This window comes from Silurus meridionalis, chromosome 16 (assembly GCF_014805685.1).
Source record: "Silurus meridionalis isolate SWU-2019-XX chromosome 16, ASM1480568v1, whole genome shotgun sequence".
NCBI lineage: Eukaryota > Metazoa > Chordata > Actinopteri > Siluriformes > Siluridae > Silurus > Silurus meridionalis.
This window is the reverse complement of record NC_060899.1, coordinates 12160027-12171953: the sequence shown is the minus strand read 5'-3', so window position 1 is coordinate 12171953 and position 11927 is coordinate 12160027. Positions and strand designations below refer to the sequence as shown.

The 11927-nt window shown below is 39.6% G+C and overlaps 1 protein-coding gene across 3 annotated transcripts in view; it reads left to right on the top strand.

Moving 5' to 3' along the window:
* Positions 1 to 11927, top strand: part of lrp1ab (low density lipoprotein receptor-related protein 1Ab) — a 120604-nt gene that overhangs the window by 30647 nt on the left and 78030 nt on the right. For all 3 annotated transcript variants that reach the window (XM_046869194.1, XM_046869193.1, XM_046869195.1), the window contains exon 3: positions 8352 to 8489. In XM_046869194.1, coding sequence (XP_046725150.1) covers positions 8352 to 8489 — 138 coding nt within the window. The remainder of the gene's footprint in view (positions 1 to 8351; positions 8490 to 11927) is intronic.

Genomic DNA, 11927 nt, shown 5'->3' with positions numbered 1-11927 from the left:
CATGTTAATCGGCCTCACAGGAGTGACCATTGGAAAAGACGGGTCATGCTCAGTCACATTTGAACTTCTGAAAGTCTGGAAAACTTCGTAATGGATGAAACCTTGGCATTGTTGAGTGTTGAGTGAAGGAAGATGGAGTCTTTGGATGTTTGGGTTTGGAGTGAATTTTAAAAGAGTTGTGGAGAGACTGCACAGGTCTCTCTCTGGTTTCACTTTCTTTCTTTCTTTCTTTCTTTCTTTCTTTCTTTCTTTCTTTCTTTCTTTCTTTCTTTCTTTCTTTCTTTCTCTTTCATCCATCCATCCATCCATCCTCTCCCTCCTACTTTCTTTCTTTTATCCATCCATCCATTCTCTCTTCTTTTTCTTTTTTTCATCCATCCGCTTTCTTTTTCTTTTTCTTTTTTATATCCATCCGCTCTCTCTTACTTTCTTTTTCTTCCTTCCATCCATCCATCCATCCATCTGTGAGATTTAGGACCTTAACAGAATCGCATTATTTATAGTTGGCGAAAGCTTCCGTTAATGAATAATTAATCTGAATGGTTTTATTCCTTTCCTCATTTTATAATGAAATCCACCATACTGGTAGAAATCTGGTTTGTGAGAGCACGGTAACTCTGGTAACTCTGTCTCACCAGAATAAAGCAGTTATCCATACAAAAGGCACCCAGAAATTGTAGAGAAGAACTCAAGAGGCTGGCTGAACCACAATAAGGAGCTTTTAGAACTACTTCTAGCCCCCCACTTTCTCTATCAGTTACATTGTCAGAACATTTCAGTAATACAATTACAGCTATTCTTTAGGTGATATACCTCTCAGTGGTGGTCTCCCAATCAGCCCCCCAACCCCCCCCACCCCCAATACGCTCACCCCCGTGCCTCCGCACGTGCCTGTGAACAAAACACTCCTCCGCTCTCATTGTCCTCTTTGCTCACATCTTTGTCTCAGCAGCCCACCTTCACCCGTGTTTTGATCTATTGTGAACTTCAAGCGAGACTGAATTAGGAAACTAGGAATTAGGCATCGTCACGTTGTTCTGCATTATGGGAACCCTGTGTCGTTTTCAAATGGGGGTCTTTTTTTGTTCGCATACCGAGAGTGGAGAAAGATTGGAAGACTTTTTTTTTATTAGATGAAATTAGAACATAGAGGATCTATCATAGCAGGGATACCAAGGAAGGAGCAAAGTGGAGTAATGCTTTGGAAGCACCACCTCCTCATATATTTCTACACATTTTTTCTATTCAGGTCCAGATGTAGCCTCAGTTTTCTGTTCAGGAGCAGAATGTGTGAAGGTGTGGATGACTTGTAGATAATTCACCAGAAAACTCGATAGTGTTTGCAATATTAGATGCTTTGCAGCTCGTCATGGGTGTAAAGTGTGATGGTTTTTGGGTTGCCGTTGCCTTCGTGTCTATTTTGCTTTGGCTTTCATCGTTACCTACGCAGAACTGTTGTTTAGTGGGGGTTTTTTGTTCACCATTTGGTGTCAATTCTAGAGATGGTTAAATACAGGATTTTTTAAATACATTACTTTTACATTTATAGCATTTGGCAGACCCCCTTACTCTTACGCTTACCCTTATTAAGGGCCTTACTCAGGGGCCCAGCAGTTGTAGCTTGGTGTGCCTGAGATTTAAACTCACGATCCACAGTCCAATGCCTTAACCTGAAATACTCAAACCACCAATAATCATGCCAGGTCATTGATTTTATTTCGCCTCTAAGCCAGATTGTTTTTAAATCGTCTATTTGTACCATGATGCGCAATCCTATACTTTTTTTTATTACAAGGTTATCATGTTGTGAAAAATGTTTTCAATGGAATAAACCCTTGTACTTGAAGCAGAACAGCATCTCAACCTGGAGCACCATCGCTAGCCTGCTGACTGCTTAATCCGGAGTCAACCGCTTTGCTAAATGACACAGCGCATTACCTAGTTATTACGGAACTGAGTGGCCGTTATCTTTATTTATCGCCCCAAAGTAAACGTTCTTCTTGAGTGCACTTCCCGTCTCCTTTATGCCTTTCGGTGGGACGTTAGCCGAAATGATGGGGTTCCGCCCATATAATTCAATCGCGCTGGGCTTTATTGTGATTACACATCATCTCAGAGGTGCAGCGTAACAAAAGGCTTTTCCTGGAGATCACAAGGCACGCGGAGAAATAAGCGGCTGTCCAAAACACTACACATGAGGCCGAAGCAGGGAGTTAGTGAGCAGCGAGGGCTGCAGTAAACATCTGATGTCTTGCCCCAAGAGACGTGAGCTGTGGACTAATGTTCATCGTGTCACCTTTTCTTCTCTCTGCCTCCTACTCTGTTCTTCTGGGGCGTGTGTGTGTAGGTGTTCGTGACCAATAAGGAAGGAAACACACGGTCACCGGGCGCGTATACTGGTGTTAACGCTTAAACAACGACTTCCTCCCTTTGTAGTTCAGAACTCTGAGTGTGTGTATATATGTACAAAGTTTACCAATTCGCATCAGCATGAAAGTTAACGATGTAATGCATCGATTAAAAAATTGTGCATCGGATACAAGTTGCCATTTGTACCACAATGCATCGTTTTTTAACATATTTGCATCTATAAAAAAAACGGTTTATTTATATATAATTATTAGTAGATGCGCTATACTTCTATTATTTCGAAAGCGATTATAATTTGTGCACACTATTTTATATGTAGATCGATTTCTCCTCGCTAAACTGTTTCTCGAACTCGTTCTCTCTGCACCACTGCTGCTACGTTCATTACAACACTATGTCCTGAGAGTCACACAAAGTATAGAATTACATGGCAAAAGTAGAGCTGCATCTTCCTAAAGAAAAATTCATAATCCCAGTCGCTTTATTCCTCCTTTGCTTCTTTCTACTTCGTTTGCTTTGTTCTTTATTTTACTCCTTATTTCTTTTCCTTTATCTGTTCTCACTACTTAGCGTTTTCCCTTTAGTTTAACGTTTATTACGCATTCTACGTTCACGCTGTAGTATCCGTTTGTGCGCGGTTCCCTACCGTTCCTACGCACAACGAGACCACGTAGTGTTTCTAGAACGTTCTGGAGCGGTCGTGATTGAGCAGAGCTGGAAGGATGGAGGGAAGAAAGGAGGAGGGTGTGTGGGGGCTTGAGAGATGAGTTTGTTGTGCTTGAAGAGCTGGATCTGGGCCGTGCTTTCCCTGTCTCACCGCCAGCAGCCGCACACACACACACACACACACACACACACAGAGGTGGGGAGAGGGTTGGAAAAACAAAGAGAAGCAGAACCACACACAGGCACAAACAGAGATTTGGTCTTGCATACCGATTCTCCTAAATCTGCAAAGCCATTGTTATTGAGGGTTCAGCTAGACCTCCGAGGTTAGATGAAATGTTGTACGTTGTCTTTTGGGTCCATGTTATGCCTGGGGTGTCTAAAGTGTTTTGTTGTTGTTTTGTTACTTTGCTAGCTTACTAGCTGACCCTGTATTACATTACTTTTACCACATTTTAAGCCCTAGAAGGTTCCACCAGAACATAGAACTTGTCCAGAGGGCCTGATTTGTCCACCCTGATGCTTCTGATGATCTTTCTTTGCATTCGACTGACTGGCTGTTTAGTAACAGAGGTCATTTGCAAGCTGTCATTGGAAACAGGAAGTAAATTGCAGTAAAGAAACCCAGACTTTCCTTTTAGAAGGTGGTCTTGAAACTATGTCACAGTTCCTGTGAATGTCAGTCGTGCTCTTGTTCAAGACCTTAGCGTGTGTGTTCTTTGATGATTGCTAAATCATTACTTTTCAGAACGTGTGTGTACCACGAATTCTTCGCCGTCATTAGCGGGAGAAAGCAGATTTTCTGTATAGAAATTGATGAATTGGGTTAGGTGACATACGGATGCAAATGCCGTTTACTCTGCTGCATGTAAACAATTTCTTGTTCATGTTCAAAGTGTTGCATGTTCTGATTGATTCAGGTAATAGTGCTAAAGGTTTTTACATTTGTATTTTTCTTCGTTTTTTTTAAGTATACTATATGGAAAAAATATTGGGACACCTGATTTTTCAAGCCATACGTAGCTTTTTCTCAAACTGTTACCACAATGTTGGAGGCACAGGTCTTGTATAGGACGTCTTAGAATGCAGAAGCATTACATTCCCTTTTACTTGAACTAGTAGACCCAAAGCTGTTCCAGCATGACCATGCTTCTCTTCACAAAACCAGCATCATAAAGATATGGTTTATATAGATTGGCGTGGAAGATCTTGAGTGGTCCTGCTATAGATCTCTGACATCAACCCTATCGAACACCTCTGGGATAAAATGGAATGCTGACTGCACCCCAGGCCTCCTCACCTCACCTGACTTTGCTTTACTTTAATGGCCTTATGGCTGAATGAGCACAAATCTTCACAACCAAAGTTTAGTGGAACATCTGCCCAGAAGAGTGGATGTTATTATAAGAGCAAATTGGGTCTGAATGTGGAATGCGATTTTTCAAAAAGCACAAATGAATCTCATGATCAGGCTCCACACATTTTTTTTCATTTAGAGTATAAGTACCATCAGAATATTTACATATTAGCTACGTTTGAATGGGTAATTTCAGAAAGTTTACCACAGCTTCCGATTCACCACAATTCGGTATGTTCATAGCTATTTTATGGGAAGACATAAATTGTGGTAAATCAGAAGCTGTGGCAAGACCACCACCCTAAACCCCTTAGTGTAGGGTTTGGGTTTTGTTACTGTTTTTAAGTAAAAAGAGAAAGGTGTGATGTGCAGGAGAAAGGAACGCTAAACCTCATATATGATTCAAATATAGTTTTTATACATTTACATTAAAATTTATGGCATGTAGCAGACTCGTTTATCCAGAGCTATTTACAACTGAGCAGTTGAGGGGGAAGGGTATTAATCAAGCCCCCAACATTGTGAAGCTTGGTGCTGGGATTTGAACTCATGACCTTCAGATTAGAAGTCCATCATCTTTTTTTTGTTCTTTAAGTGGGAGTGGAGTAATATATAAGTAGGTTATTTTCATTTTTTTATTCTAGTAGGTATATTTTGTCCACCACTTGGAATATGATTGATTGCAATGTTGAAAAAGTGGCATTCCATTTCCTTGTGTGTGGCATCTTAGAGAAGGATCTCAAAATGTAGTTTGGGGGGGTTAGATTTTAAATTTATTCATTTATAATGACTAAGGCGTGTTCTGCTTCGCTGCGCATTTTATTTATAGAAACCGATCAAGTTCGGGATCCGACTCCTCTGCTCTCTTTCCCAGCACCTGCATGGATCTTGAGGCTTTTGGCATAGGAACATTCATGATCAAACGAAGTCAAGCAGAGGAACCAGTTATCGGAAATCAAAAGTGTGTTTAATAACCCTGAGCCAACGTTCTCAGGCTTTTGCAATGAAAATCGTTGCTTTTTTTCCCTTTCCTTTCATTCTTTCTTTTCTTTCTCAATTCACTTCAAAGTGGCTCTATTGACGTAACCAGATTGAGTTATAGAGCTGCCAGAGAGTGAGAATCCATCCCATAAATTATTCTATCATTCAGATAAAAGCATAGCATACACAAAGCAGGGGTAGATTCACTGTCTCTTACACACACTTTTTATGGCTGTAGGATAGAAGATGTAGGGACAAAATTCTGCGGACTCCTGACTAAGATTTGTGTGTGCTTTTTAAGAATCCTGTTCCACATTTAGTCTTCATTTGCTGTTATTATACACTCCACTCTCCTGGAAAGATGTTCCACTAAATTCTGGAGTGTGCTTGTGGAGATTTGTGCTCATTCAGCACAAATCAGAAAAGTCAATTTCTAATGTAGGTGTGGTGAGGAAGCCTGGAGTGCATGTTCACATTGATCACAAAGGTGTTCAGCAGGGTTGAGATTAGAGCTCGATAGCAGGCCAATCAAGATCTTTCCAGCCTCCCATGTACACCGCATATTCATAAAGCTCATGTTGCGTACAGGGGCATTGTCATGTTTGATCAGGTTCGGATCTTCTAGTTCAAGTAACGGAAAAATGCAAATCAGGTGTCCCTGATAGTAGTTTTTCTTGATGGTTAGTTTGGCTGGTTTTATGGTAAGTTGAGTATTTGGTACTGTTTCACCCCAGGCTGTTTATTTGTTAGTGTTTTTAGAAGAGAAAGCAACCCAGTGTATAAATGAATGCACATACGGATTCTTCAGATAAAGGTTACATCAAACATCAAGTATGGGATCTTTTGTCAAATTTTCAGTGTTGAGCAAATAGTAACGCACGTTACTGAGGAGTGTAACGTAGCTCACATTATTGCAAATAATCACTAATCCGCGTTGAGCAGAAACACATGTCGTTGATGTACTAAGCAGAAGGTTGTCAGACAAGAACTGAAATCTGAGATCCAAAGTCGAGACGAGTCAAAAGCTGTTTCATAGTGTAGCAAGTGATGGTCCAAAGTATAAAGTGAATAATGGGACACACACACACACACACACACACACTTGTTACTTTTAACCATTCACTTATTTTCCGTAAATGATGCAGCGCGCTCTCTCGTCCTTTTTGGCACGTGTATTGCAAAGCCCTTTCTCCTCCTTTCCTGTGCAGAGGTGAAGCTTTTTCACTCCCTCTTTCTTGTGATTTTACTTAAATAGGTCAGCAGCTGTTATGAGAGAAACAGAGAAAGAGAAGGAAGAAAATGACAAAAACACAGCCAAGGAAAACAGTTTTTCCTCGCAGCGTGGGCGCTCAGGGACGATCCAGGCAGAACCCTCGGCTTTACCAAGATCAGAACCTCTCTGTGCTTACTCTGGCCCCAAGTACATCATTTGATATTGTTAGCCCTATCAATACGAAGGAGGGGGAAAAAAACCCCTCCACAATAGCGCCTTGTTATCCCACTGCATTTTTCTCGCAGTTAGATGTTTTGCTTGGCACTCGATTCTGGGAACACTCGGGGGCGGTTTGGAAAACTCCGAGGTTGTTGCACCAGGTCGTGTTCTGCCAGTCGTAAGTATTAGATAAGAGGAGGATTTTGCCAGGTTGCGTAAATTTCAATCAATAAATACTGATGTGGTTTATGTCGAAAAACTAAAGTAAACATCGATGTTGGTGACAATTGGAGCTTAAAATTAATGGTTAATTCCTGCAATGTGTCCAAAGCAGGGTAATCTTTTAAATTAGATTTTATATATAGTTTTTCTAATTTTTTTGTAATTCAGAAACATACATATTAAAAACAAAAAAAAAAAACCCCGGATAAACAGTTAAAAATACTTTTTTTTTTTTTTTAATAAATAAAAAATTTCATAAAATCAAATGCAAAGAGAATTTTTTTTTCTGCGTTTCCTTTTTTTTTTTTTTATGTAAAAATTGTATAGTTTATGGTTATTCTGGACGCTTTTTGTTTGCCATTGGTGCAGCTTTTGATTGATTCATTAATTAATCACCCTTTTTAAATTGTTTTTTTTTAATTATTATAGATTTTATTTACTTGACTTATCATTAAATGAATCTTCTTTTTTATATTTTATTTTAATTTTTTAATATTTTATTTACTAACCTTTTGATTCACTGATGGTTTCGTTTACTGATTCATTCATGGATTGAGTGATTGTAAAATCACAAGATATTTAGCATTGTGATCTAAGCTTCTTTCACGAAACATCAAAAATACAACTTTTAAAAATAATTAAAAAAGAAAGTTTTAGCGCAGATGATTGATGCAACAGAATTTTAGTTTCATTTTAAGATTTGCAATGTTCATTTTCCGCATGTCAGTTTCTGAGATCTCTCTCTCTCTCTCTCTCTCTCTCTCTCTCTCTCTCTCTCGCTCGCTCCTGTGTGGACCAGAGGAAATTAAAATGCTAAATGGATGTTGCACGTTCGTGTTTGCTGACGCACCGGGGTCGAGATTCTGAGTCATCCGTGAAAGTGACTCTCATCAACAAGTCTTTACACCGTTTATTCCGGACCGCACCTCACGTACACCCGCTAAACGATCTTCCATTCACCGTCTTTATTTCTCGTGTCCGCTCAAAACGCTCTCACCTTCTGCCACTTTACCTCACACACATTGTGAAGTGGTGAGTGCGAGAGTGTGTGCTTTTAGAAAAGCGTGACTCACGACACCACACGGTCACACACACACAATAAAAAACGCTTCTCTGCCAAGCGAGTGCTTGCATTTCCATTTAGATGTTCTTCTTCACTCTCACACTGAAAAAAACTTGACTTGTTCTTTGTTCAATAAATGCTCAGTGTTGCAAAGGAGTATTAAAATGTGGGATTCACTCTTCTTAGAATCTAATTGAGAATTTATCAGCATTATGTGTAAGGCTAAGTGTGTGTGTGTGTGTGTGTGTGTGTGTTAACAGGCCATCAAAGCCACGTGTCCCAGTGCCCACCCAACGAATTTGAATGTCGGGGTACAGACGTGTGTATTCACCTGAGCAAGGTGTGTAACGGCATCTCGGACTGCGCGGATGGACGTGATGAAGGCCATCGATGTCTAGGTAACCATTTTCACTTTTTCACCACAACACACACACACACACACACACACGCACACACACACACACACACACACACATATCACTTCTCTTTTTATTTTAAAATGACCTTGATATTTGGGTATTATTATAGCATTTCCCCCTCTGTCCCAGGATTATAAGCAAAATAAGCAACAGGTCCTAGCTTAAAATGAACTTACTACAGTGGTGTGAAAAAGTGTTTGCCCCTCCCTGATTTTCTTATCCTTTTGCACGTTTGTCACACTTTAATGTTTCAGATCATCAAACTAATTAAAATATTAGTGAAAGATAACAAAGATAAGTGAACACAACATGCGGTTTATAAATAAAGGTTTTTATTATTGAGGAAAAACCAAAATCCAAAACTACATGGACATGTGTGAAAAACTACATGGCCCTGTGTGGTGTTTTTCACACCACTGTAGCTATTAGGGATAGAAGATACAGTGTAATATAGATTCTGTGATGTCATTTTGCAGTTTTTTGAGATAACTGATTATCCTTCAATTTTTTATGAAATTTTTGATATCTACAGTATCAAAATATCAATCAGTTTAAATGCATGTTCCTTTTGTCTATATACAACAAACTCAATAAAAGGCAAAAACACAAACATTAGACAGAGAATGACTGGAGGACAGATTTGACATTTTTGGCTTAACAAAAGAATTTATGTAAGACCGAGAACAGAAGAGATGATGTTACCAGACTGCCTCACATCCACAGTCAAACAGAGGTAGACTTTTAATGGTTTAGGGTTATTTTGGAACAGGAAATGTTAGAGACTTACACCAGGTGAAAGGAAAACTGAACCAACATGGCTACCATTTCATACTTCAACACCATGCAATTCAATCTGGACTGCGGCTCGTTGGCTCACGTCGCCATACAACAAGACGATGACCCAAAGCATGTGAAAGTGTTATTTACTCACCTGGAGTGTTATTGAAGCATATATTTTATGAAATGCCCTGTCCAGTCATCGCACCTAAATCTTATTGAGCTGCTCTGGGATAAAAACCGAATCGTAAGGATAGTAGGAAATCGGAAAAAATAGAAAAGAACTCCTTTGGCAAGTTTACAAGAGGCAAGGCAAAATATTCCAGCTGAATGTTTGGAGAAACTGTCCAGGTGCCAAGAGTGTGCAGAATTCATGTTGAGGCAGGATTTTTTAATGAAAATAATGTTGATCATGTGTACATCTATATATTTGTTTGCATATAAACAAAAGGAATGTGTATGTATTTTAAAAATAAGATTATTGGTTTCCACATTTTTAACAGGCACTCGTGTATGTGTGTGTGTGTATATATATATATAGTGTGTGTATGTGTGTAATATATAGATATATAAATAATATATATTTTATTTTTTATTTATATTATTATTATTTTTTTAATATGACAGGGATGTTAAAGATTTGGAAGATTCATGTGGGCATTCGTTCCTATCATCATATACACATTTAAAAAAAGCACCTTGTAATGCCTCGTTGTGTTCGAAGTTTTCACCCACGCCATGTGTGTGTGTTCTCTCCTGCTCGAAGCTCATGTTTGCGTCCAAAGTCCTGCGCTATTCTGGTTCAGCCACCCACCTCCTGGATCACGGTGCTCTGCCAATTGAACAGGCAATGCAAAGAAATGCAGAGCAAATATTTAAAGAGACTTCAAGCTTGACTTATAGACTTTTTCGCTCTGAGTATTAATGTGCGGAATAACAGCTGTTCCTGCTCCGAGATGAATTACGGATGTTTGTTCCTCGCCAGCATGTTACATTGTGTTCCGTTGTGTGACCCGAATGCTTTCCGGAGTATTCCATTACAGATGTGTTTATGCGCGAGGGATTCTTCTTCTGTGTGTCTTCGACGCCGTTAAAGGCCGGTAGATACACAGCCGTGCAACCGCTAGCTCACGGGCCTTTGACCTTTTGCGGTAAACACTCCCCAGTATCACCGTTAAGACCTAACTCTGAAACACATTCGCCTGTGCATGTTTGAAATAACCGTTTCCTCTCGGCTCTGTTTTGCGCATCTGGATTTACGGGAAAACCGAGCGTTTTAGGGAAGGGGGGGGAAAAAAAAGCTAGGGTTATGCAAGGCGCTTCTTCTGTGGTTACTCAGGTGTGAGTAATCAGGGCCAGTTGCTGACAGTTAGAGTGAGTGGAGAGAATAGGGAGGCGCGAAAGTCTGGAGCGTTATCACTGCCCAATAAATCTTCCCACCAGTAAATCTTAAATGTACTGAGACGTTTATAGATGGGGGACAGGAATCAGGCTGGTGTAAGTATCCCCTGTAAAGCTATATAAAGATTGGTTACACCAGATTTATACTGTATATTCCTAATCCAATTCAGAAGTTTGATTTCAGAGAAAGTTGACTGAATAAAAGTATTCTGGGGAAAGAACACATACAGTGTACTGTTACCTCAAAGTTGGAGGCACACACTTTTGTATAAAATGTCTGTAATTGTCTTTCATTTTCCCTTCATTTGAACTAAGGTTGAGAGTAGAATATCTTAAGTGGCCAGCTATAGAGCTCTGACCTCAACCTTACTGAACATCTTTGGGATGATTTGGAATACTGACTGCACCTCAGGCCTCCTCACCTACATTAGTACCTGAATTAGCTACCACCCAAGTCAAGTTCTCTGTGTCATATCAACCATATACAGTTCAGTACACTATAAAATGAGATGTTTTTTCCAGGATGAAGTGCTACATCAAACAACAAAATGAACAAATGGAACACAGAACTATAAACTAGCAACACAAAGTGCTCATGTGCAACATTTAGTGCAACAAAAGACATGAGACAAGCAGTCAGTAGACACAGTAATTTTTAAACAATTGTCCATATAAAAACAAAATTAAACACTGTAAACATTTGTTTGGATGTAATGAATGAGCACAAATTTCTAGAAGCAACCTCCAAAATCTAATTTAGAAAAGCACATACGGGTAGTCCTGTATTTACGACGTAGAATCGCTACGACGACCCCATAAACTGATGGCTTTCCTCATATATTTTTTTTCACTACAAGCAGGAGACTTGGAAGACATGCTTTTATCACTAAAATTGCTGTATGAAACAGAAAAAAAATACATCCAGACAACTTTAATTCGTCCCACCTGCGTGTTCAACGCGTCGTACATCGTAGCACTGATGCCTGTTGCGCGAAAGGTTAAACATTGTTACAATTTTGTTGTATCGCTATCGTCATCGAAAGGTCGAACCGTCTGTTCAGGTTGTTTGGAAAACTTTGTCCATGTAGTGTATGCTATAGTGCCGTGTTTCCCAACCTTTTTTTTTCCCCCCAGGAGACCCCTATTTTGACATTTTTGAACGACCCCCATGCCCCCCCAATACACTAGCAAACACATTTCATTTCACGTAACTGTCAGTTGTATACGTTTTTAATCTAA